Genomic DNA, 27,247 nt, shown 5'->3' with positions numbered 1-27,247 from the left:
TCCATTATTTAACCTATTTACTGTTTGCCCCAAGAATACTCATCTGTAATCCTAATGTAACATCATATACATTAGAATTAGAGACAAGTTCTGTTTAGAAATAACCCAAGAAGAGTTTTTAATTTTATTTTTACATTGAAAATCAGATTTGCTTCACCCTCAAAGAGCATGTTTATGTAAAATTAAATGAGTGTTGGCAGCAAGCTGCACTTTTTTTTTTCCTAAATGGGAAATGGGTTAAAATGATGGTAAACACAAACATCAATTTTGTAAATTCAATATTAATTTCCTTTTCTTTAATCTCCTTTCACTTAAATATTATATAACAAAACAGTGACAAAGTAAGAACAAGCACATCCATCTTAATACATGGTTCTGAAAGTTTTGTATAACTTCTTTTCAGCTATTTTAAAAGGATATCATCACATATTTACAAGATTGGTTTCTAGATACAGTACTAACAACTGATTAGGTAACTTGCACCACTAAAATCTTCAAATCAGTGCAACACTTGTGCGTACTTTGTTAGTACACAAATGAAGGCCCATCAGTGATAAATGGCTTCGGATCAAAAATCACTAGAAACTCTCACTTTTTAATTATCATTACTTAATCCAAGTGAATGTCACTTAGTTTTAATAATGGTAAACACAACTAAATTAGTTTGAGAAAAATCCCAATTAATATAATTTCTTTAAGGACAAGGCCAATCTTTCCTAAACATTAAAACTTTGTACCCACATCACAGTTTTTTTTTTTTTCTCATTACTTAAAGGAAAGATTGGAAACCAACTCAAATTGATTAAATTGAATGACCTTGGAAATAAATAACATTTAAACATTTTATTCTCACCTACTTTTCAAGTAACAAAATAGTGTATGTACTATCTGCTCAGAACTTGTAAAACAAAGTCTTCTCCAGATCATTCAAGGTAAACAAAATCAACCATGTTTTAATTGGCTGGTGTGCTCTATCAATTTTTGCAGGCTTGACAAAGGTAGCTTAGGAATTCTAAATAAATAGAACAAATGATGACTTGTTAGAAATACATAGAAATAAAGTGACTATTCACAGAACAAAATAAAAGCCTTCCATTAAAAAACTAAAAAATATCAGTGGTTTTATATATGTGTATACATAAGTAAAACCCAAAGGCAAACAAAGAGCAAATAATTGAAAATCAAAAGCAAAAACAAACAGGAAACCAATCCCAGATCTTTCTCCTACTCAGTTATCAGTTGACCTTGGATGCTACAGTATTACCCATAGCCTAAAAGAGCACATAATATTTTGTTCCTTGCACACAAATTAATGTCTTTAAGGCTGCCAACACCACTATATGTTTTGTGCTATTAAGAAATTCACTTCAGGCACATGACCAGTAAATACCTATCTATGCAGAAGAGCAAATACAGTGTGAAACAAAGCAATGTAGGTATTTACATGCTATTTGGCTCCATGTTAAATCTGGCTTCATGCTTAACTCTTATTAAAAAAAAAAAAATAGCTGGCTGGGTGCAATGGCTCATGCCTGTAATCCCAGCACGTTGGGAGGCCAAGATGGGCAGTTCACAAGGTCAGGAGATCGAGACCATCCTGGCTAACACAGTGAAATCCCGTCTCTACTAAAAAAAAATACAAAAAATTAGCCAGGCGTGGTGGCGGGCACCTGTAGTCCCAGCTACCCAGGAGGTTGAGGCAGGAGAATGGCATTAACCCGGGAGGCAGAGCTTGCAGAGAGCTGAGATTGCGCCACTGCACTCCAGCCTGGGCAACAGAGTGAGACTCTGTCCCCCCAAAAAAAAAAATTACTAAACCGCTAATGTATTTAATGGCAATATTTCTTAATTTACTTCATCAAGAGTAAGACCTTTAACTCTGAGCAATGTTAATTAGCCAGACTTCTCCAATGTTCTATCAGGTTTTAAAGAATATTTTACTATCTAAACTTTTTCAACTTTCTATTTTCTCTGCATATTCATGAAGATAGACACACACAGAAACAGGAAAAAACTACATATGCTTTACACAGACCATCTGTGACATGCTTGGACTTTGTTTTTCCTAAATTTTCTTTTCTTTTTTAAGTAACCAATCATTTTAGGACAAAATTTGCCATACAAGACTTTTTTCTTGTGAAAATTATTTTTTCTTTGTAACCTTCCTTAACAAAAATATATCTTCATATCCGTCACTTTCTTCACATCTCTCTCCCCTACTTACTGGTTCCTTTCTACTTTGTTTCATAAATAACCTTTTAAGTCTATAATTTGAATTAACCTTTAGATAACTTTTGAGTTGGACAAAATTCTTCTTTTTCTCACTAAGAGCACATCTTCTTTGGTATATTTTATATACAGAATTATAATTAACTATAATTTTTATTCTTAGTAACCTTACATTTTAGTGAAACCCTAGGAAGCAAGAAATCCTAAACTATCAGATATTAGCATTTTATAGATAATAGTTCCACAATTTTTAGAAACATATTTCCCCATACCATAACCTCTTCTTAATTGGAAATGACTTGGGTATCTAATGAACATCAAAATAATTATAAGGTTTTAAATTACACAAAAGTTCAACTATAGCACTTACATAATGTATATAAATACATTTTATTTTTAGCAATTTATCTAGATTTTTATGTATCATTTATTTCCTTGTTAACCATTTTATAACCTGTGAATATTAAGTATTCATCTAAATAAGAACCTTAAAGTTAACTACATGGGTATTTTCTTTTTTTTTGAGAGAGTCTTGCTGTGTCACCCAGGCTGGAGTGCAGTGGCGCAATCTCGGCTCACTGCAAGCTCCGCCTCCCGGGTTCTCGCCATTCTCCCGCCTCAGCCTCCGAGTAGCTGGGACTACAGGCGCCCGCCACCGCGCCCAGCTAGTTTTTTGTATTTTAGTAGAGACGGGGTTTCACCGTGTTAGCCAGGAGGGTCTCGATCTCCTGACCTCGTGATCCACCCGCCTCAGCCTCCCAAAGTGCTGGGATTACAGGCTTGAGCCACCGCGCCTGGCCAACTACATGGGTATTTTCACCAATAACTCAGAAGACTCAGCTGCTTTCATTAAAATAACATTAAATTAGTCATACTTATCAAAAAATTCACAGAAAGATAATTTTGTTTTGGCTGGGTTTATAGTTTTATAACCTCTATGCCAAACCCTGATATCTCAAAATATCTAGCAAAGACAAATATAAAACCCAGATAAAAATATATGCTGACAATTCTGAAGATACTTCTATTTTTATTTTACCTGTAATTTCTTTTCTTTTCTTTTCTTTTTTTTTTTTCTTTTTTTTCTTTTTTTTGAGACAGAGTCTCGGTCTATCGCCCAGACTGGAGTGCAGTGGCACGATCTTGGCTCACTGCAAACTCCGCCTCCTGGGTTCATACCATTCTCCTGCCTCAGCCTCCCGAGTAGCTGGAACTACAGGCACTTGCCACCACACCCAGCTAATTTTTTTTTTTTTCTGTATTTTTAGTAGAGACAGGGTTTCACTGTGTTAGCTAGGATGGTCTTGATCTCCTGACCTTGTGATCCACCCATCTCGGCCTCCCAAAGTGCTGGGATTATAGGCGTGAGCCACCGCACCCAGCCTATTTTACCTATAATTTCAAAGCCAGTTTGTTTAGTGAAGATTTACTTAAGTCTCATGAAAACTGCTTGGACTTATTTACTTAATTAATGAAATTGAAAACTAAGTAAATAATTTACCTAATTAAATAATTTACTTAATTTATGAGTTGAAAATTGCTTGGACTTAATTTATGAGTGCTCTTTTTTTTTTATAAACCAACTTGGTAGACTCAACATATAATAAATGTATATATATAAACACATCTAGACATGTACACACACACGCACACACCCACACACAGACACACAGATTCAATAGTTTTTACCTTTGAACTCTAGCCATGAGATAGCAATACAAACTCACCGGTCTACAAATTTGTTTACATGGCTGAACTTTGTTAGCCTCAATAGGTAATCCAGTGAAGGGCGTGGACCAAAATTTTGGGTAAAGCAGTTTCCATGGCAGTTTGATTTTTTTTTTTTTTTTTTTTTTTGAGATGGAGTCTCGCTCTGTTGCCCAGGATGGAGTGCAGTGGCATGATATCAGCTCACTGCAGCCTCCACCTCCCAGGTTCAAACAATTCTCTGCCTCAGCCTCCAGCGTTACTGAGATTACAGGTGCCTGCCACCACGCCCAACTAATTTTTGTATTTTTAGTAGAGATGGGGTTTTGCCATCTTGGCCAGGCTAGTCTTGAACTCCTGACCTTGTAATCCACCTGCCTTGACTTCACAAAGTGCTGGGATTACAGGCATAAGCCACTGTGCCTGGCCCCCCCTTTTTTTTTCTTCTGAGGCGGAGTCTTGCTGTCACCCAGGCTAGAGTGCAGTGGCACAATTTTGGCTCACTGCAGCCTCTGCCCCGGGTTCCAGCAATTCTCCTGCCTCAGCCTCCTGAGTAGCTGGGATTACAGGTGAATGCTACTATGCCCACCTAAATTTTGTATTTTTAGTAGGTGGGGTTTCTCCATGTTGGCCAGGCTGGTCTCGAACTCCTGACGTCAGGTGATCCACTCACCTTGGCCTCCCAAAGTGCTGGGATTACAGGCGTGAGCCACTGTGCCTGGTCAGCAGTTGGATTTTTAAAGGCCATACCTCCCCAGACTCCAAAGAGCACTTGGGCCAAACAGCAACCCAGAAGAACATCACCTGAAACAGACTAATCCGGCCCAGTCCTGCTTAGGTCCAGTGTGGTGGCTCATGCCTGTAATCCCAGCACTCTGGGAGGCCAAGGCGGGCGGATCACAAGGACAGGAGATTGAGATCATCCTGGCTAACATGGTGAAACCTCATCTCTACTAAAAATACAAAAAATTGCTGGGTGTGGTGGCACGCGCCTGTAGTTCCAGCTACTCAGGAGGCTGAGGCAGGAGAATGGCGTGAACCCTAGGGGGCAGGGCTTACGGTGAGCTGAGATGGCTCAACTGCACTCCAGTCTGGGTGACAGAGCAAGACTCTGTCTCAAAAAAAAAAAAAAAAAAAAAAGCAACATAAAAGCCACACAGAACTCCATCTTGCTTTCCCATTGAACAGCAAACTCTGAATTCCAAAGAATATTGGGTCCAAACAGTATTACAAAAGATTATCAGTTTTCTGAATTTTAATTTCCTATGACACACATACAAACAATCACCAAAATACAATCCAACTGCTGCAGCAAGAAAGAAACCCCAAGAGTGTCCCAATTGAAACAGTCGGGGTGCTTCCTCCCTTCATCGATTGGGCTTGGTCACCGTGCAAACAAAATTCCTTTGGAATTTCCCAAATTAAGAGCTGAACCTGCTGTCTGGCACTCACAAAAGATACTCACTTTCCCAGACACACACACAACACACAGTTACAAACAAGCTCCCAGGAGTGTCCATACTGAAACAGTTGTGGTGCTTTCCTCTCTTGGTCAGTTGGGCTTGTTGAACCACAAATGGAATGTCCTTTAAAATGTCCCAAATTGAGAGGAGCAGATCCTGCTATTTGGACTCACCTATCTTGATGCAGATGTCAAATTTCAAAGACAGTGCTTCTGAGGCAATCAGGAATGCTTCTGGGGCGGGTAGCAGGGGCCAGAAAGAGACAGATATGTACCTCCAGCCAGAATTGGGCTGGCGTCTGTTTAGGAGGGCTTCTGAGACTTCAGGCCTTCAGCAGCTGATCCACGAGCAACGCGTTCCCTTTCAGGGAACCAAAATCAGTTACCAGAACACCACAGGTTCAGTCTAGGTCCTGCTGCTCACCCCACAGAAAGCCAGTCACTGAGACCAGGAGTATTGCAAAAGAAGAAGGCTTTAATCGGGTGCTGCAGCTGAGAAGACTGGGGCTCAGTCTCAAATCCATCTCCATGACTGACTAGAACTAGGGGTTTAGATAGTAGGGAAGAAATGTAACGATGGACAAGAAAACAGGAACTCAGGAGGGGTAAGGAAGCAATCATGGTGAATGAGGGCCTGGAGTCTCATTGGATGCAGTGATCTGGTGAATTTCAGTTCTTGGATACTTTTGAGAGGTCGGGGTTCCTTTCCTGAGGAAAGAAGCACATAAAGTTTCAAGCTTTAAGACTAGAAGGGTCAATTTCTGTGTTTATGCTAAAACTGCCTGTGGGACTGTTGGGTCAGTTTCATGACCATGGCTCAGGGAAACATAATCTCAAGGAGTCCTGACAAAGTGGGAAACATAATCTCAAGGAGTCCTGACAAAGTGTGCCTGAGGCAGTCAGATTAGTCTTATATGTTGAAGGGAGAGAAGAACTACAGCAAAGACCTAAGTCAATACATGGAAAACACACATTGGTTAGGTCCAAAAAGGTGGGATATCTGGAAGAGGAGGCTTACAGATTATAGGTGGATTCAGGGACTCTGTAATTTGCAGTTGGTTAAAGGCTCTATCTAAAACTTGGAGTCAGCACAAGGGAATGTTTTAAGTTAAGGAAGCTGCATAGAAAGATTGATGGTCTGCAGGTGTGGCCTATTGGGGAAAACCCCACCCCCGATATTTATCATGGGTTCTTTTCTATTCCCTAAGCATCTTGGCTGGTTTGAGAAATAAAGAGAAAGAGTACAAGAGACAGAAATTTTAAAGCTGAGTGTCTGGGGGAGACATCACATGTGAAAACCAGCAAGTTTTTATTAGCAATTTTCAAAAGGGGAGGGAGTGCACAAATAGGGTGTGGGTCACAGAGATCACATACTTTACAAGGTAATAAAATATCACAAAGCAAGTGGAGGCAGGGCGAGATCACAGGACCACAGGATGGGGTGAAATTAAAATTGCTAATGAAGTTTCAGACACTCATTGTTATTGATAACATCTTATCAGGAGACAGGGTTTGAGAGCAGACAACCTGTCTGACCAGAATTTATTAGGTAGGAGTTTCCTTGTCCTAATAAGCCTGGGAGCACTACAGGAGACCGGGACTTACTTCATCCCTTCAGCTTCAACCGTAAAAGGCGGTCACCTTAAGGGGGCTGTCTATAGACCTACTCTCAGGGTGCATTCTCTTTCTCAGGGATGTTCCTTGCTGAGGAAAAGAATTAAGCGATATTTTTCCTATTTGCATTTGAAAGAAGAGAAATATGACTCTGTTCCATCCAGCTCACCGGCAGTCAGTTCANAAAAAAAAAAAAAAAAAAAAGCAACATAAAAGCCACACAGAACTCCATCTTGCTTTCCCATTGAACAGCAAACTCTGAATTCCAAAGAATATTGGGTCCAAACAGTATTACAAAAGATTATCAGTTTTCTGAATTTTAATTTCCTATGACACACATACAAACAATCACCAAAATACAATCCAACTGCTGCAGCAAGAAAGAAACCCCAAGAGTGTCCCAATTGAAACAGTCGGGGTGCTTCCTCCCTTCATCGATTGGGCTTGGTCACCGTGCAAACAAAAATTCCTTTGGAATTTCCCAAATTAAGAGCTGAACCTGCTGTCTGGCACTCACAAAAGATACTCACTTTCCCAGACACACACACAACACACAGTTACAAACAAGCTCCCAGGAGTGTCCATACTGAAACAGTTGTGGTGCTTTCCTCTCTTGGTCAGTTGGGCTTGTTGAACCACAAATGGAATGTCCTTTAAAAATGTCCCAAATTGAGAGGAGCAGATCCTGCTATTTGGACTCACCTATCTTGATGCAGATGTCAAATTTCAAAGACAGTGCTTCTGAGGCAATCAGGAATGCTTCTGGGGCGGGTAGCAGGGGGCCAGAAAGAGACAGATATGTACCTCCAGCCAGAATTGGGCTGGCGTCTGTTTAGGAGGGCTTCTGAGACTTCAGGCCTTCAGCAGCTGATCCACGAGCAACGCGTTCCCTTTCAGGGAACCAAAATCAGTTACCAGAACACCACAGGTTCAGTCTAGGTCCTGCTGCTCACCCCACAGAAAGCCAGTCACTGAGACCAGGAGTATTGCAAAAGAAGAAGGCTTTAATCGGGTGCTGCAGCTGAGAAGACTGGGGCTCAGTCTCAAATCCATCTCCATGACTGACTAGAACTAGGGGTTTAGATAGTAGGGAAGAAATGTAACGATGGACAAGAAAACAGGAACTCAGGAGGGGTAAGGAAGCAATCATGGTGAATGAGGGCCTGGAGTCTCATTGGATGCAGTGATCTGGTGAATTTCAGTTCTTGGATACTTTTTGAGGTCGGGGGTTCCTTTCCTGAGGAAAGAAGCACATAAAGTTTCAAGCTTTAAGACTAGAAGGGTCAATTTCTGTGTTTATGCTAAAAACTGCCTGTGGGACTGTTGGGTCAGTTTCATGACCATGGCTCAGGGAAACATAATCTCAAGGAGTCCTGACAAAGTGGGAAACATAATCTCAAGGAGTCCTGACAAAGTGTGCCTGAGGCAGTCAGATTAGTCTTATATGTTGAAGGGAGAGAAGAACTACAGCAAAGACCTAAGTCAATACATGGAAAACACACATTGGTTAGGTCCAAAAGGTGGGATATCTGGAAGAGGAGGCTTACAGATTATAGGTGGATTCAGGGACTCTGTAATTTGCAGTTGGTTAAAGGCTCTATCTAAAACTTGGAGTCAGCACAAGGGAATGTTTTAAGTTAAGGAAGCTGCATAGAAAGATTGATGGTCTGCAGGTGTGGCCTATTGGGGAAAACCCCACCCCGATATTTATCATGGGTTCTTTTCTATTCCCTAAGCATCTTGGCTGGTTTGAGAAATAAAGAGAAAGAGTACAAGAGACAGAAATTTTAAAGCTGAGTGTCTGGGGAGACATCACATGTGAAAACCAGCAAGTTTTATTAGCAATTTTCAAAAGGGGAGGGAGTGCACAAATAGGGTGTGGGTCACAGAGATCACATACTTTACAAGGTAATAAAATATCACAAAGCAAGTGGAGGCAGGGCGAGATCACAGGACCACAGGATGGGGTGAAATTAAAATTGCTAATGAAGTTTCAGACACTCATTGTTATTGATAACATCTTATCAGGAGACAGGGTTTGAGAGCAGACAACCTGTCTGACCAGAATTTATTAGGTAGGAGTTTCCTTGTCCTAATAAGCCTGGGAGCACTACAGGAGACCGGGACTTACTTCATCCCTTCAGCTTCAACCGTAAAAGGCGGTCACCTTAAGGGGCTGTCTATAGACCTACTCTCAGGGTGCATTCTCTTTCTCAGGGATGTTCCTTGCTGAGGAAAAGAATTAAGCGATATTTTTCCTATTTGCATTTGAAAGAAGAGAAATATGACTCTGTTCCATCCAGCTCACCGGCAGTCAGTTCAAGGTTACCTCCCTTGTTCCCTGAACATCGCTGTTATCCTGTTCTTTTTTCAAGATGCCCAGATTTCATATTGTTCAAACACATATACTCTACAAACAATTTGTGCAGTTAATGCAATCATCACAGGGTCCTGAGGCGACATTCATCCTCCTCAGTTTATGAAGATGATGGGATTAAGAGATTAAAGACAAGACAGGCATAGGAAATCACAAGGGTATTGACTGGGGAAGTGATAAGTGTCCGTGAAATCTTCACAGTTTATGTTCAGAGATTGTAGTAAAGGCAGGCGTAAGAAATTATAAAAGTATTAATTTGGGGAACTCATAAATGTCCATGAAATCTTCACAATTCATGTTCTTCTGCTGCGGCTTCAGCTGGTCCCTCCGTTCAGGGTCCCTGACTTCTCGTAACAGTGGCCTTGCCGTGCTTGGCCTCAGGTTCTGTTTATAATTGAGTATCTTATGGCCACAAAGCGTCTGTTTTGTCAGCCTTCTTGTCTCTATTTTGACATTAGCGCTGGTCAGTTGTGTCTAAACTCCAAAAGGGAGGGTTATAGCAAGGTATGTGTGACTTTCCTTCCTGCTATGGCCAAGCACGCAGTTTTCCAGGTTTTTCTGGGGTCCCCTTGGCCAAGAGGGGGTCCAGTCGGTCTGTTCAGGGGGTTTGGGATCTTATTTTTTGTTTGCAGTGAAATCACACAATGTGCAGCCTTTTGAGTCTGGCGTCTGACATTTAGCATCATGCATTTGAGATTCATCTCTTTGTTCCAGGAGTTTGTTCCTTTTTATTGCTGAACACATTTTCATCGTGTGGAGCTACCATGGTTTATTCTCCTGACGAAGGACATTTGAGTTGTTTCCAGTGTTTGGCAGTTAGGAATAATCCCATTGTTAAAAACTTAAGCCAAATTAAATTTAAAGGAGTTTAATTGAGCAATGAACGATTCATGAATCGGGCAGCCCCCAGAATGACAGCAGATTCAGAGAGACTCCAGCACAGCCACATGGTGAAGAAAATGTATAGACAGCAAAAGGAAGGTGAAATACAGAAAACAAAAGTGAGATACAGAAACAACTGGATTGGTTGCAGCTCAGTGTTTGCCTTATTTGAACGTGGTTTGAACAGTGGCTACATTTGATTGGCCAAAACTCAGTGATTGGTGCAGGTGTGGGCTATGGTCAGTTTACACCTCCTCTTGTTATAGTTCATGATGTACAGAAAAACCTTTCCGCCAAACTGAAATATGTAAGGAGGCAACTTTAGGCTGAACTTGGTTTAACACCATTATACACATACACATTTAGTCATTTTTGTACATGTCAACATGAAGCATAGGTCTCCGTGTCACTTGGGTAGATACTTGGGAGTGGGACTGTGGGGTCATGTGGTGATTGCTTAACCAAGTGGCTGTTGTCAACCTAAAGGAAGAGACTGAGGCAAGATTTAATGTAAGTAGAGTTTCGAGGACTACAAGGTTTGAGGACTGCAGCCAGAGAGAAATAAATTAAAGTTGCCCTGAATACATGCTCCAATTAGCAGCAGTTACAAGTGAAGTTTTAAAGGAAAAAAGAAGGGGAAGTTCTTAAGTTATCTACCAAGAATTTACATTGGTTCATTAAAATCACAGGAGCTATTGACTGGATATTGTTTTTTGTATCAGAAATCCTACATACATGAAGACAATAGGTGAGGGTCACATTGTGGAACTTGTGATAACATTTTGGGTAACTTATCAGCAAATCTGGAAACTGTAGGTAAAGAAAGGAAAAACAAAATGCCTTGAAACAATTACCCTGGGCTTGGCTGCAGGGTCAGGGTGGGGGCCTGACTGAGGCCTCTTGCTGGTCTCTCTGGGCCTCATCACTTTAGCCAACCTCACATTCCTCAGGCTGCCGTGAGATATCGGGAGAACCCGCTTCCGATGTTTAATATGGGTTCTTTTCTATTTCCTAAGTGTCTCGGCTGGGTTGAGAAATAAAGGGAAAGAGCACAAGAGAGAGAAATTTAAAGCTGGGTGTCTGGGGGAGACATCACATGTCGGCAGGATCCGTGATGTTCCCCGAGCTGTAAAACCAGCAAGTTTTTATGAGCGATTTTCAAAAGGCAAGGGAGTGCACGAATAGGGTGTGGGTCACAGAGATCACATACTTCACAAGGTAATAAAATATCACAAAGCAAATGGAGGCAGGGTGAGATCACAGGACCACCGGATGAGACAAGGGGTCCCAGAAGCAGAACCACTGGGTCTGGGTTGTAGCCCCGTTGACCTCAACACTAATCATGGGGGCTGTTTTCTTGCTACTGCCTCCTTGCCCATGGCCCCCTTTTCTTGCTCTACCCCAAGTTTTCCTGGCCCATCTGATCTAGTGACTTACGCCTCCTCAGGGGCTCTCTGAAGCTCCTGGGGTGAATGTGCAGCCCCCTTGCTATGCCCACCAGGCCCTCCAGACCTGCCTGGTACCTGCCCATGGCCCCACCTCACCTGTCACTTATCTCCACCTCCACCCCACTGAGCCACCTCAAAGGCTCTTCTGGAAACAGTCCCACTGCCCAACTCCCTTGCAAAGCAAAGCTAGCCTGAGCACGCTTTCCTTCATTTCGTTTTCTGCCTCCTCTTCTGGGCTGCAAGCTGCTTGTGGGCAGGGGCCTCATGAAGCCGCACACCCCCAAGCGCCCAGCCTGGGGCTGCAGCTGGAGATGCTCAGGCGGGTGTGTTATATGGGTGGTGTATTAGGCCATTCTCACATTGCTGCAAAGAAATACCTGAGGCTGGGTAATTTATAAAGAAAAGAAGTGTAATTGGCTGATGGTTCTGCAGGCTGTACAGGAAGCATGGCTGGGACGGCTGCAGGAAGCTTCCAGTGATGGTGGAAGGTGAACGGGGAGCAGGCACATCATGTGGTGGGAGCAGGAGCAAGTGGGGGAGGAGATGCCACATGTTTTTAAACAAGCGGATCTCGCGAGAATACCCTATCATGAGGGCAGCACCAAGGGGATGGGGCTAAACCATTCATGAAGGATCCACCCCTGTGATACAGTCACCTCCCACCAGGCCCCACCTGCAACACTGGGTATTACAGTTTGGCATGAGATTTGGGTGGGGACACAGATCCAAACTACATCAGGTGGAGACCTCTGAGATAGGAGTATTCCTGTTTCATAGATGAAAATGCGGGCCCCAGGGAGGGAAGCATCCCTGCCACCCACTGTTGCAGGCCTCAGTGCCTTTTCCTGTGCTGTCTCCTCTGCCCACTGTGCCCCCCAGGTATCCTTCAATGCCATCTCAGGAAGACGCGCCTCCCCTGGGCAGCAGGCCCCTGACTGTGCTCCCTGCCCTGGGCACCTGGCAGTGGCCCCTCACTGGTTGTTTTGTGAGGCCCTCCTGGATGCCTTCTTCCTCTCCTGCATTGTGGTCTCCACTGCCCACATGCAAAGGCCTGGGAGATGCTGGGTTCCCGGAAGCGAGGATTGGCTCCCTTTCTTCCTCTGTCCCCCTCTTTCTCCTTCCCTTTCCTCCTCCCCTCCTCCCCTCTTCCCTTTGGCCTCCTCTCCTGCTCTTCCCTCCTTCCTCCTCTTCGTTTCCTCTGTCTCTTCCTACTTTTCCTGCCACTTCTTGGATCATACCTGACCTGCTGCCTGCACACTTTGTCCCCACCCACTGCTGCCCCCACATGTTGGGGTGTTTGGGCTGGGTTCCCTGAATTGAACCCACACCTGGTGTCTCTGACATGCTTTCACCATGAGACCTCCATCATGTCCTCACCTCAGAGGCCACTGAGACCTCCCTGGCCGCCCCCTTGCCCCTCCATGTGCTCTCCAGAGTGCCCTCCTTCCTGTCCCTCGGGAGAGCTGGTCCACCTCGGTCCCTGGGCAGCACAGCCTAAGCCTCCAGAGATGTTTACTGGGTGAATGCACGCATTTCTTGGGAAAGTTTTCTTTTTTGGGATTTCTTTTGACGTTACAAGCCTGATCACAGCGTGCAGCTGGGTCATGCCGTCTCTCCTCGGCCTATTGCGCTTCCTTGGCAGGGGCTGTACAAAGCAGACCAGCGGTTTGGACCAGGCGTTGAGACCTACCCCGATGGCAGCCAGGACGTGGGGCTGTGGTTCCGGGAGCAACTCATCAAGCTGTGCACCCAGATCCCCAGTGGCTTCTCCCTCCTCAGCTACCCTGAGTTCTCTGACTTCCTCACCTACAGCCCTGCCAGGATCAGCCTCTCAGAAGAGGAGAAAACAGAGTGGGGACTGCAGGAGGAACAGGACCCCTTTTTCTATGAGTATAAGCGGTTTCTTCTGAATGACAACCTAATGCTGCCTCCAGAAACGTATGTCTACTCGACTGACTGTGACCACCTGCCCATGACAAGCTCTTTCCGCAAAGAGCTGGACACTTGCATCTTCCTCAATGAAATTCCTCTGTTCGTTGACGATGGAGAACCCTGGTTCATAATCAATGAGACCCCTTTGTTGATCAAAATCCAGAAGCAAACTTACAAGTTCAGGTGACCAGTCTGCTGCTGCTCCTCCCCCAGGGCCCTGAACTGTACAGGCTGCCCCTAGGCAGGTTCCTGAGGCCCCCAGCCAGCTGCCACTGAGGGTGCTCCCTCAGGGTGACCTGAACACGCTCCTCCCATTAAGTGACTGATGTGGGTCATAATGAAGGGAGGGAAAGCCCCTGCTGGCTTGAGCTGGGAGGCAGGCTGGGCCCTGGGGCCCTGGACGTCTGTGCAGGGGAATGATGGTCTCAGGATCCCACCTGCCCACTCTTGGGGACAGGAATGATCAGGAGGTGGATTGGTGAACATGCAGCCAGGGGAGTCCCGAGGCTAGTGTGGAACCTGGGGCAGATGTGGCTGGGGAGAAGCTCCTGAGTCCATGGAGCTGCGGGTGAGTCCTGGCCCTGGGCCCTGTGCATTTCCCCTTGTGCAGGCCGTAGCTAGTGCCCTGCCCCCATGATTGCGTCGGTGCCTAGGTGTTCCATGGGCCAAGTCTCCTCTCAGGGTTGACATGGAGAGCAGGGTTTGTTGTTACTGTTATGTGGTGATAAGGGATCTGCCTGAGAGCCAAGGGTGGGAGCACAGGGCAGTAGTGGTGTTGGGGCCCAGCCAGGCCTTCGACTTGTCCAAGGATGGCATGAAAAGATGCTCTGCTCTGTTGGTCTTCCAAAAACCCCTTCTACCCTACCCAGCGCCCCAGGAAAGTCAGCCACCACCTAAGGAAAAGTGTTTAATTTTTTTGGTGGGGGGAGGGCACAGAGTCTCACTCTGTCACCCAGGCTGGAGTGCAGTGGTGCAATCTTGGTTCACTGCAACCTCCGCCTCCCGGGTTCAAGCAGTTCTTTGCCTCAGCCTCCCGAGTAGCTGGGATTACAGGCGCCCGCCGCCACACCCAGGTAATTATTGTATTTTTCGTAGAGATGGGCTTTCACCATATTGGCCAGGCTGGTCTGGAACTCCTAACCTCATGGTCCACCCTCCTTGGCCTCCCAAAGTGTTGGAATTATAGGTGTGAGCCACTGTGCCCGGCCGAAGTGTTTAATTTTTAGAAGTTAAAATATTCAAGAACACTTTAATTCCTTTCCTAAATATTGACCTCAGATGTCACTAAACTTTCAGAATGCATATTTTCTGAGAATAAGTGGCTGCTTTTTCATTCATCAATCCATCCACCTACCCAATCACCCACCCACCTACCATCCAATCCACCCATGCAACATCCATTCATTCAAGCATCTGTTCATCTACCCACACACCTACCCATTCATCCACCCACCCATCCATTCATCCAGCCATCCATTCATCTACCCACCCACCTGCCCATTCATCCACCCACCCACCCATTCAGTCATCCATCAATCCACCCATGCAACATCCATTCATCCAGCCATCCATTCATCTATCCACCCACCTACCCATTCACCCACCCACCCATCCATTCATCTTATCAATCCACCCACACACCTACCCATTCATCCATCATTCAAATGCATGCAATATCCATGTATACAGCCATCCATTCATCTACCCACCCACCAACCATGTTTCCATCCACCTACCGGTCCAGTCATCCATGAATTTCACGCCTCGCAACATCCATTCAGTCCACCATCCAGTTTGTCTACCCACCCACCTACCGAATCACGCACTCGCCCACCTTTCCAATTCCCCCATGTCATCCATCAGTATACTCATGGCAACATTCATCCACGCCACCCACTTCATCCATCAGATCCACCCATGGAACATCCATTCATCCTAGCCATCCATTCATCTACCATCTACCACCCATTCATCCACCCACCCATCCATCCATTCATTCATCAGTCCACCATGCAACATACATTCTCCAACCATCCATTTTCTCACCCATTCATTCACTCACCTACCCATCTATCCATCCATCAATCTATTCATGCATCCACCTACCCACCCATCCATTCATCCATCAATCCACCAATGCAGCACCCATTCATCCACCCACCCACTCATCCATCTATTCATCCATCCGCCCATCCATCCACCCTCCCACCTACCCATTCATCCATCTTCCCACCCACCCATCCATTCATCCACTCACCCACCCATTCATCCATCAATTCACTCATGCAACATACATCCACCCACCCAACCATCCATCCATCCATCAAGCAAACATCAACTGGGCTTGTAATTGTTGACAATTACAACTGGTCCTCCTGTGTGGACCAAGCTTGTACAGGGTGAGTTACAAGATAAGGCAGGGAGTGGGCAAGAGAGATAGAGCCTGGGCATCCCCTAAGAGACCCTGAGCTCCACCACAGATGTCAAGTGATATGTGTTTACTCGTCACTTGCATAGCAGCCTGGGGCCCCGAGACCTGCCCTACCAGCATTGTGCAGGCAGAAGACTGTTAGGTACAGAAGCAACTGTAATGCACAGGTTCTCTATTGTGAAAAGGGGTTGTGTACACACCAGGAGGCATCAGTGTTGTGTGGTGAGTAAGCCATGAGATATGCGTGTTGTCTACTCAGACAAAAGTGTACGAGCAGAGGGTGGAATGTGGGTGTTGGTACTGAGACTGGACCCACATGTATGTTGGCCTCCTTCCTACCCAGCGCCTTTGCTGTTATAGCCCATTTCTTAGCAAACACCCAGTGACCTAGATGAATGAGAGATGCATGGGTGTACTCGCAGCCAGCACATTCCTGCTGGGACAGACATGTAGCCCAAGCATCTTGACATCCAGGTGGCATGTCCACACCACCATGTGCAACCTAGTGGATCATGAGCAGCTGGGGGTGCAGCTGCCAGCACTCAGGATGCCTGAGGAGTGAACAGTGGGGGGCTGAGCCACAAGAAGGGGAGGCATTGGAGGGAGGTGGCCCATCTGGACCCTTTCTCATGGGAGGTGCAGAACCTGGTCTAGGACCACTGAAAGTTGTTGTGTTGCCAGGAACAAGCCGGCTCACACCAGCTGGAACATGGGCGCCATCCTGCAGGGGAAGCGCAGCAGCTTTGCACTCTGTGGGCCCAAAGAGCGGCTTTCCATGGAGATGATCCTAAAGGCTGAGGAAGGGAACCACGACTGGATTTGTGGGATCCTGAAGGACAACTTTGCTAGTGCCGACGTGGCAGACGCAAAAGGCTACACTGTGCTCGCTGCGGCTGCTGTAAGCCCCCCACCCTCCTGGCTGGTGCCCGCAGGAGCTTAGCTGTGAGGGTCACACACGTGGGTGGCCCTCTGTGGGCCCCTCTGCAGGAGCAGAGCTGAGGTACATGGGGATACTGATGTGTCCACACCTCCACCTCACCGTTCAGCAGAAACCCCCTCAGTTGAGCGTGACACTCATGGTCCTGTGGAGAAGGGTTTGGGGCAGAGTGCCCATTCCATTCCTTTGTCCCACACTTGTCCCTTTGCTAAGCTCCTGAATGAGCACCGGTTCCTGCCCTGCCATGGGGTGGCCTCATGAGGGCATCAGGACGCCCAGTGATCCTTCCCAGGTGCATCCTCCTGAGTCCCGCCTCAACTCCCTCCAGACTCACTGCCACAATGACATTGTCAACCTTCTCCTGGACTGTGGGGCCGACGTGAACAAGTGCTCAGATGAGGGTCTCACGGCACTCAGCATGTGTTTCCTCGTCTACTACCCTGCCCAGTCCTTCAAGCCCAATGTTGCTGAACGGACCATGCCCGAGCCCCAGGTCAGCCCCCGGTGGTCACCGTACCACCAACTGTCCCCTGTTGTCTTCTCTGTCTCTCTAAGTGTCCACCGAGCCTCCTCCGTCCTCCTGTGTGCACCAGGCTTGTACAGGGTGAGTTACAAGATAAGGCAGGGAGTGGGCAAGAGAGATAGAGCCTGGGTATCCCTTAAGGGACCCTGAGCTCCACCACAGTTGCCAAGTGATGTGTATTCTTTATGCGTCACTTGCATAGCAGCCTGGGGCCCTGAGACCTGCCCTGCCAGCACTGTGCAGGAAAGGGGTACTGTGGGGGGAGAGTGGGCATCCATGACAACGCCCCCAAGATGGGGCTGAGAATCTGCATGCCTAACAAGTTTCCTGGCAGTACCAATGTTACTGAAACACCAGGGGTTCAGTCTCAGTCCTGCTGCTCGCTGCACAGAAAGCCAATCACTGAGATGCCAAGTATTGCCAAGGAAGAAGGCTTTAATCGGGTGCTGCAGCCAGGCAGATGGGAGATCAGTCTCAAGTCCATCTCCCTGACTGACTAACACCGGGAGTTTATGTAGCAGGAGAGAAATGTAACAATGTGTAAGAAAACAGGAACTAGGACAAGGCAAGGAGACATCTGGTGTGGTGATCTGGTGGGTTTCAGCTCTCTGATGCTTCCTGAAGGTCCTTTCCTGAGGAAGGAACTCAGATAAAACAAATACGAGTTTCAAGCTTTAACAGAAGAGTCGATTTCTATGTTTATCCAAAAACAACTATCTGTGGGACTCTTGGGCTGGTTTCACCGATACCTCTGGTCCAGGGGCCACACTTTGGGAACCATGGCTCAAAACACAAGCAGATCAAGGGCAGTGCCATGTGACAGAAATAAAGCATGTAATTAAAATTTGGGAAGTAGCCTCATGAAAAAGTAAAACAGGTGGAATTAATTTTAATATAATTTAGCCTAATGTATTCAAAATCCAATCATGTTGATGTATGATCAATATAAGCAGCATCATTAAGGTATTTGCCTTCGTTTTCCAACCTGTCCTTCACTCCTAAGCACCTGGGTGTGGATGGGCCACATTTTGTGAGCTCAGCAGCCATGTATAGGGCCATGCAGCCCGGGGTGTGGCCTGGTCAGGTGCAGGCTTCTGTGCGATACCTTCACAGGGTTTTTTTTTTTTTTTTTTCCCCTTTGAGGGTTTGGGAAAAGCTGCCCTGGTCTTTTCAGCCTAGGTGCTTTGAAGACAGCTCTAGGCCACGGGCATTGGTCCTTGCTGAAGAAGGTACTAGAATGAGGTTGTCACTCCAATTTCTTCTAATGACACTTTTTTGGTTCTTTCCAAAGGAACCTCCAAAATTCCCAGTTGTTCCAATCCTTTCATCATCATTCATGGACACAAACCTGGAATCTCTGTACCATGAGGTGAACGTGCCTTTCCAGGGTAGCTATGAGCTGAGGCCACCGCCAACACCACCGCCACTGCCACACATCTTGGGCAGCCAGGAGGGCGGCCACTCCCAGGACACTGGGCAGCCTGGGGAGTCCGTGGACCACAGGAGCAGCTCTCTGAAGGGGGACTCCCTGTTAGTGAAAGGCAGCCTTGGCCATATGGAAAGTGGGCTCGAGGATGTGCTGGGAAACACAGACCGGGGCACTCCATGCAGCACTGAGACGAACTTTGAGTCCAACGTGTGTGTGTGCAACTTCTCCATCGAGCTCTCACAGGCCATGCTGGAGAGGAGTGCCCAGTCCCACAGCTTGCTGAAGATGGCCTCACCCTCACTGTGCGCCAGCAGCTTCGACAAAGGGACCATGCGGAAGATGGCACTGTCCATGATCGAGTAGGTCCTGGTGCCAGGGGGCGGGGGTGGAGGGCCACCATCAGGGCTGAATCCTGTGCACAGCAGACCCACGTCTCTTCCCTGTGCCAGCGGGATGCGTTGTGTCCGGAGATGTGTGTCTGAATGTGTGAGCATCCCTATGTTGGTGGCTCTACACCATGGCTGAGCCTGTGGGGGTTCCACAGTGACGGGCTGTTTTCAATGCCACCCCAGCCCTGCTTTGGCCTTTGGCACTGGCCTGAAGTATCTCTGTGGGAGCCTCAGCAGGGGCCACAGTCCAGGGGTCCTATCCTAGCCATGGTGCATGTGAGTGACACCTGCCCGGGCAGCCCACACACCCCTACTGCCCACCCTGTCTATACCAGTGTGTCTCAAAATGTGGTCCATGCACCCCTGGGGTTCCAAGACCCTTTCAGGGAGTCTGTGGGGTCAAAACGATTCTCTTGATAACCCTGAGACTCTGTTAGCCTTCTCCTTGTGTTGACATTGGTGGATGGTATGAAGACAGGGAAATGCAGACCACCAACCCCCAGCCTGCAAGGCAGCAGTGCCCAGCCTGCATGGGGGCATGGTATTCCTTTGCCACGATGTGCACTTGGGAGGATGCCTGTCTCACTGAAGAATGCCTTTGACAAAGCAGAAAAGCAATGACGAATTGCATTAAATCTTGCTCCTTGAGTATACACCCCTCGAATATTCTGGATCAGAAAACACGGGAAGGACACTGATGTTCATCTGCCATAGACCAAGGCACACCACTTCTCTGCAAGAATCGCTTCCCCCAGGGCCAGAGTAGCAAACAGAATGTGGTATCTTCCTTAACCTCCTGCCCCATTTTTGATCAGAAGAATGACCACTGGTATGTGGCTGTTCATTCTCCTGAACACAGCCTACCGCTTTAAGGAAAACATATGACACTATTTGTTGCTGGTGAAATTTACGTTTTCAAGTGGAGAGCAGAATTTTGGACACTTGTATCCACCACCAAGACCTTCATAGCTTCCTTTGAGACGTGGGTATTTAGAGGTTTTTCGGGTGAGATGGCATAGCAGAACTTGGCCACACGGCCAAGTTCTGATGTCGAACCATCGCCAGGTGGATGAAGATCCATTGACAGTGAGAGGTGGGTCCGTGGCCTTCAGTGCAACCAGGTGCAGAAGGCTGGTTGATGAGTGTCCAGCTCCACCAGGTAGCTAGCTCACCGCCCCTAGCCTGGGTTCATGTAGTTCAAACAGGAAGACCATGATGATCAGAAAGGCTGCTCAAATACTCCTTCATCCAGCCGCGTACCTGGGGGAAGCTGGGTCTCCACTCACTTCCACCAAGGCTGCAGCAGAGCAGATAGGGGAATCCAGCGAAGGTGGAAAACAGTGCCACCCTTCTCCCTAACTGGTTTTGCTTTGTAAAATAACTTTTTGTGACAGTATTACTTATTGGTAACATGCAGTGGGTTTGTTATGGTTAACAAGTTGGTGAGCGTTATTGAGAGGTGAAGCCAGCCGAGCTTCTGGGTCGGGCGGGGCCTTGGAGAACTTTTGTGTCTAGCTAAAGGATTGTAAATGCACCAATCAGCGCTGTGTGCCTAGCTAAAGGATTCTAATGCGCCAATCAGCACTCTGTAAAATCACACCAATCAGCACTGTGTCTAGCTAAAGGATTGTAAATGCACCAATCAGCACTCTGTGAAATGGACCAATCAGTGCTCTGTAAAATGGCCCAATCAGCAGAACGTGGGTGGGTCCAAATAAGCAAATAAAAGCTGGCTGCAGTCATCCCCCCACCACCACCACCCTGCTTTCCCCAGCCAGCAGCAGCAGCAACCTCTTTAGGTCACCTTGCACGCTGTGGAAGCTTTTTTCTTTTACTGTTAACAATAAATTTTGTTGTTTGGGTCTGCACCACCTTTAAGAGCTGTAACACTCGCCATGAAGGTCTAGGCTTTATTCTTCAAGTCAGTGAGACCATGAACTCACTGGAAGGAAGCAACTGGACACATCTGAAGGAACAAACTCCAGACGCACCATCTTTAAGAGCTGTAACACTCACCGCAGGTCTGTGGCTCCATTCTTGAAGTCAGCAGGACCAAGTACCCACCAGAAGGAATACATTCTGGACACATTTTGACAGTTTTTGAGCTTTACCTAGTAGTGACAGACAAGGAGAGCCAGCACCCACGTGAACACAGTTCCACGGGCTTCCGAATGGTAAGGGTCTGGATAGGGGTCTGGACGCTGGGGACTGCTGCTCAAGGCCAATCTAGTTCCCGCAGCTATGATCCTGTGCCTGCTGCAGGGTCAGCGAGCTTGGCTGGGTCCTACACCTGCCCTGCATGCACGGGCATTCCCGCTGCCACCTGGGCCCCCTACCCCCAGCCCCTTCATCCTCTCTTGAGCTTCTCCCTCAGCCCTGCATGGCTGCACAATCCCCACCCACCTGGCCCCAGCCTCTCGTGAGGCGCAAGTACCCTCCGGAGGCACAGCTTCCCCCTGAGCTGGCCAGCCTTCTGCTCAGTGACCTCTCAGAGGTGTGTGTGCCTGTGTGTTTGTGTCTTTGTGGTGTGAGTAGTGTGTTGTGTGTATGGTTTGAGTGTGTGGTGTGCTGTGTGTGTACTGTGGTGTGTGTGCTCTGGTGTGGCTTGTGTGTGGTGTGCTGTGTGTGGTGTGTGTGTGTGCTCTGGCGTGTCTTGTGTGTGGGGTTATGTGCTGTGTGGGGTTGTGTGCTGTGAATGTGCTGTGTGGTGTGCTGTGTGTGCCGTGTGTGTATGTGTGGTGTGCGCTCTGGTGTGGCTTGTGTAGTTGTGTGTCTCCATGTGTGTTTGTGTTGTGGGTGTGTGCTGTGTAGTGTGGTGGGTGTGGTTGCGGCACACACATACTCCCTACAAGCCCCTGCCCAGTCTCGTTGCTGGCATGGCCCCGTCCTGGGCACAGTGCAGGTGCCTGCCCTCCAGGGGCCCACAAGTGCCCCCTCTTTTTCAGGCGAAGGAAGCGCTGGCAGACCATTAAGCTGCTGCTGCGCCGGGGCGCGGATCCCAACTTGTGCCGCGTGCCCATGCAGGTCCTGTTCCTTGCGGTGAAGGCCGGGGACGTGGACGGGGTGAGGCTGCTGCTGGAGCATGGGGCGAGGACCGATATTTGCTTTCCCCGACAGGTAGGAGCCTCTGCGGGCGGGCGCCGGGATGAGCTCAGACTCTTGGGCACGGGCCGGGCAGCAGCTCGCTCCACCTAGGCGCAGAAGAGCGGGGTGGGCTCTTGCAGGTGACCACTGGGCTGTGTTGGTGATGGCGCGCCAGAGTGGGGATCCCACAGCCCACTGTTCCTCCCATGTCCCCAGACAGAATTTGGATGCTGTGCTAGTCTAGAGTATTTCACGCTCTGTATAACGTTTTCCCAGTGTTGAAGCGAACTCAGGGGAAGTGTGTCCTGAAGCCCCCTTGGAAAGGGGAGACTTGTGTTCAGGAGGAGGCGGGCCCCTTTCACCCCAGGCTCAGCATCACAAGGACACCAGCAGCGTGTGTCAAAGGGTTTTGGCAAAGGGTTTTGGTGCTGAGATTTTATCTTTACCACAACAGATCCAGCCGGCAAAATATTTAGCTGAGAAAGTCTTTGAAGGGAAATCTGATTTTATATCTTTCTCAAGAAGTGTGAGTCCTGTGCCTGCTAAGAGACAGAGCCTGTGCCTTTCCCAGAGGATGGCTTCCCCCTCTGAGGCCACGCCCACCCGTGAGCAAGCAGCTTCACAGGGCATTTTGCTCTGGAGTAAATTAGCCTGCTAGTTCTTCTAAGAAAGTTTAGTGTTTCTGCTGAGTTTCACTGGGGACTCAGGGCTTTATGGGCTTTGCTCGTTCAAACTCTCCTTTTCCCACCTGTCCCCCTGGGCAGTGGGCATCCCCATGCTTGGCCCCAGATTCCCGCAGCCTTCCCCACAGCACAGCTACTGGAAGGGCTTCCTTCCTGAATTTCCACTGCTCTGGAATGGAATCAGAGTCACTGCCCAAGACTGCGCCTCCTCTCAGAGGCATCTGGGGTGAGGCCAGGCTTCCCTCTCAGCTCCGTCAGTCCATGAGGGCCTCGTTAGGCTGCACAGGGGACAGGGCGAGATGGAGGTATGGTGGCAAGCGTGGGCTCACTGCGGCGTTTCCTGTTCACTTTAACATGACATTATCTGTTGTGTTTCATCCCTTTGCCTGAACCCTTGTTTTCGTTCTTTCTCTTTGTATTTTGAAGGGCCCTACAATCATTTCTCTAATTTAAGATCTAGACTAACCCCATCACAATTTTCCGTTCAGTGCATCCACCCATCCACACTCAAGAAACGACTGCTGTCCACAGTGGCTGTGAAGCTTCCAGATGGATCATGAACTGGCACCAGGGCCACCTTTGGGTGCTCCCAGAACAGGGGGCCCATTATGCAGACACATGATGGGGGTCTGTCCACTTGGCTGTGAAATTTACTTGTAGATTTTTTCTTCTCCAGTTGTGTAAACACTTGTCCATCGTCCATCGTTGCAGCACTTTACCTTATTCACAGGGTGTTGATGGGGTGAGAGCTGATGGCTCTCTCTGGCCACCAGCCTTGCCAGTTGTCACTCAGGCGGCATTGAGTGTTTGAGGGCAGGTGGGTCTCACTGTCCAGGACCCTTAGTGCCCAGCCCTGGAAGAAATTAAACTTTCCTTCCAAGTGTAAGGTTACACAGAAAACAGAATTTTTGGTTTAAGACGCAGGATAATTTCATAACTTTTTAGGTTTACTGATCGGACTCCATCTTTGAAACTGATTAAGGTCACAACCTTTAAACTGGGCATGGACATCCTTCACTGACTCACTTGTTTATTCATCTGTTCATAGCTGATCAGGAATGTATTATTTACACATTTATCTTTCAAATAGAAAGTTTTTTAGAAATTAAAATATTGGAGTGGGTTCAGAAATGAACATGTCACCAAAACGCCAGGGGTTCGGTCTAGATCCTGCTGCTCACTGCACAGAAAGCCAATCAGTGGGACGATGGGCACTGCCAGGGAAGAAGGCTTTAATCGGGTGCTGCACTAGGGAGAACAGGAGATCGTTCTCAAATCCGTGTCCTCAACAGACTAAAATTGGGGGTTTACATAGCAGGGAAGAAATGTAACCATGTGTGGAAAAGCAGGAATTAGGAGGGCTAAGGAAAAAGAGTTGGTCAACAGGAAGCCGGTGCTCCCAGAGGCAGTCATGATGGGTGAAGGGTCTCGGGTCTCACTGTCCAGATGCTGTGACCTAGTGAGTCTCTGTCCCTTGATACTGTTTAGAAGGCCTGCTGGTTGGTTTCCTGAGGAAGGAGCTCAGATAAGACAAATGTAACTTCCTCAAGTTTTAAAGAATGGAAGGGTCAATTTCTATGTTTATTTAAAAGAAACCATAGACATGGGTTCTAAGGGACTACTAGGCCAGTTGCAACACCCTTCCCCCCATTTGTCAATTCCTCAGTCATGAGGAATCAGGCCATGGATCCGTCTGGCTGCTTCATGCTGAGGAGGGGCATTGTGGGCAGCTCCACACCATGAGTAACCCTGTGGCCACCCAAGAATCAAAGGTTAATCTGATACTAGAGTTTTTTCTAAAACACAATCTTTCTCTTTCCAGTCCCCCACTTCCACCAAAGGCAAATCACAGCAAGACCAACCTACCTGCAAAATAAGCTTCAGTGGCCTGATTACTCACACAAAGTGCAGGAAGAATTATTGTCTTTTTTTTTTCTTTTGAGGCAGGGTCCTACTCTGTCACGTAGGCTGCAGTGCAGTGACATAATCATGGCTCACTGCAGCCTCCACCTTCCAGGCACAAGTGATCCTCCTACTTCAGCCTCCAGAGTAGCTGGACTACAGGCATGTATCACCAGGCCTGGCTAATTTTTAAAATTTTTGTAAAGACAGAGTCTCACTATGTTGCCCAGGCTGGTCTCAAACTCCTGGACTCAAGCAGTCCTCCCGCCTTGGCCTCCCAAAGTGCTAGGGTTACAGGTATGAGCCACTGTGCCTGGCCAAGAATCATTGTCCCTCCAGGCTCTCCTAAGTAGGCTTTGCTAGGACCTTTCACAAGGAATCTCAGACTCCACCTCAAAGGCCTCTCAAGCCAAGCAAGGATCCATCTGTGCCTTCAGATCCCTGTGTGAACTGGGAGAACCACTCTTCTCAAGGTCCCAAACAACTTGAGGCTCCTAGGTCTGACAGAAAGTGACACAGTCCACTTACCGCAGGCCAGGAAGCATGCAAAGGAACTGCATAGACAAGGTATGAGGCCAGTTATTCTAAGAGGTTCCCATTGGCTCTATAAAGTCAATCTCAATTTCTCAAAGCAATCTGCTTATTCTGAAAATGTGCCATTCCAGTCAAAGCCCTGGGAGAATAACCAGTTCCTCCAACTGTGTCCCATTATAAAAGAAAACAGATTCCTAACAAATGTATGCAAACAAATACATTGCCATGAATTAAAAATATTTGCATAGTCTCCAAATTCTGGGGAAGTCAGGCAGACACAGAAAAAAGCTTCAAATTCTGTTTGCAAGAGTATACTCTATTGTTAATGGATATAAGCAGCTCAAAAGAAAAAAGCTTTCCAGACTACGAAAATGAAACAAAAGAACCAGCAGTGTTTCAAAAAATCATAAAAAATGTTTCAGTCCTCCACTACTTCGGTCCATGCAGTCACCTCTTGCTATGCTTCATGCTGGGTTAACCGTCAAAACGGGTTAACACCAGCTTTTTAGTTAGAGCCCTGGAAGTTTCCTCCTAATCCAATGGCACAATCTCCAAAGTTAACAGAAATGTGCATTCAATAGTCCTTTCCATGAACTCCACCCAAAGAAGCAAGCCCTGGATGGTAGCTGATTATAAGTCACTTTGTGAAAAGAATCAAAGCAAAACAATAATTGTAGATGACAAAAGTCTTAGGACAGCTGTACACAGATGACAAGGAAATTTTGTTATTTCTGTATCAGACAATTTAACAATAATTATGATAACCACTGGCAACATATATTAGGACAGATCAGAATTTCAGGAATGTCATGCAATCCTGGAACACACATGAACAACGTATCTATATACATGTAACCTAGAGAAAGTTAAACACTACTTTGCATTTGACGATGCTTTCTGTAAAATTCTAACATACCAAATAAGCCTAATATGTCTCTCTTGGACTTTGGGGACCCAATGTCCCCCAAAAAGGTAGTTTGAGGTAAAGAAGACTGAATTTAAAACTTGAAAGTTTGCTTTTGGAGTTTGTCATATATCAAAGGTTAAAGACACTTGATATTATAAAACAGGATCACAAGTCACTATACAATTGCCAGTCCTTTAGCCAAAATAATTCAAATATTTCAAAACAAAAAACCCACAAAAACCTTTACTCTTTGATAGGAGAATCAGTTTCCCAAACAATAAGACCTAATAAAGACAGCATGAGGCCAACTGAATCTGTCTCTCCTTTTTTTCCCTGCAGTTTACTCAAAAGGGAAACAAAAATATTTTATTATTGCCTGTAATCCCAGCACTTTGGGAGGCCAAGGTGGGCGGATCACAAGGTCAGGAGAGAGAGACCATCCTGGCTAACATGGTGAAACCCTGTCTCTACTAAAAAAAATACAAAAAAAAAAATAGCCAGGCATGGTGGCGGGTGCCTGTAGTCCCAGCTACTTGGGAGGCTGAGACAGGAGAATGGCATGAACCCAGGAGGTGGAGCTTGCAGTGAGCCAAGATCGTGCCACTGCACTCCAGCATGGGTGGAAGAGCAAGACTCCATTTCAAAAAAAAAAAGAAAGAAAGAAAAAACTACTTAATCCAAGTGAATGTCACTTAATTTTAGTAACTGTAAAGACAACTAAGTAATTTGAGAGAAATCCCAGTCAATACAGTTTTAAGGACAAGGCCAATCTTTCCT

General features: G+C 46.9%; 1 protein-coding gene across 1 annotated transcript in view; it reads left to right on the top strand.

Moving 5' to 3' along the window:
- The window catches only part of ANKMY1 (ankyrin repeat and MYND domain containing 1), a 50,706-nt gene that overhangs the window by 10,618 nt on the left and 12,841 nt on the right, over positions 1 to 27,247 (top strand). Inside the window, exons 5-9 of the mRNA XM_017860650.1 lie at positions 13,362 to 13,834; positions 16,764 to 16,980; positions 17,348 to 17,512; positions 18,834 to 19,330; positions 22,306 to 22,477. Coding sequence (XP_017716139.1) covers positions 13,362 to 13,834; positions 16,764 to 16,980; positions 17,348 to 17,512; positions 18,834 to 19,330; positions 22,306 to 22,477 — 1,524 coding nt within the window. The remainder of the gene's footprint in view (positions 1 to 13,361; positions 13,835 to 16,763; positions 16,981 to 17,347; positions 17,513 to 18,833; positions 19,331 to 22,305; positions 22,478 to 27,247) is intronic.

This window comes from Rhinopithecus bieti, unplaced genomic scaffold (assembly GCF_001698545.2).
Source record: "Rhinopithecus bieti isolate Rb0 unplaced genomic scaffold, ASM169854v2 scaffold_56246, whole genome shotgun sequence".
Lineage (NCBI taxonomy): Eukaryota > Metazoa > Chordata > Mammalia > Primates > Cercopithecidae > Rhinopithecus > Rhinopithecus bieti.
This window is presented reverse-complemented; position numbering and strand designations above follow the sequence as displayed.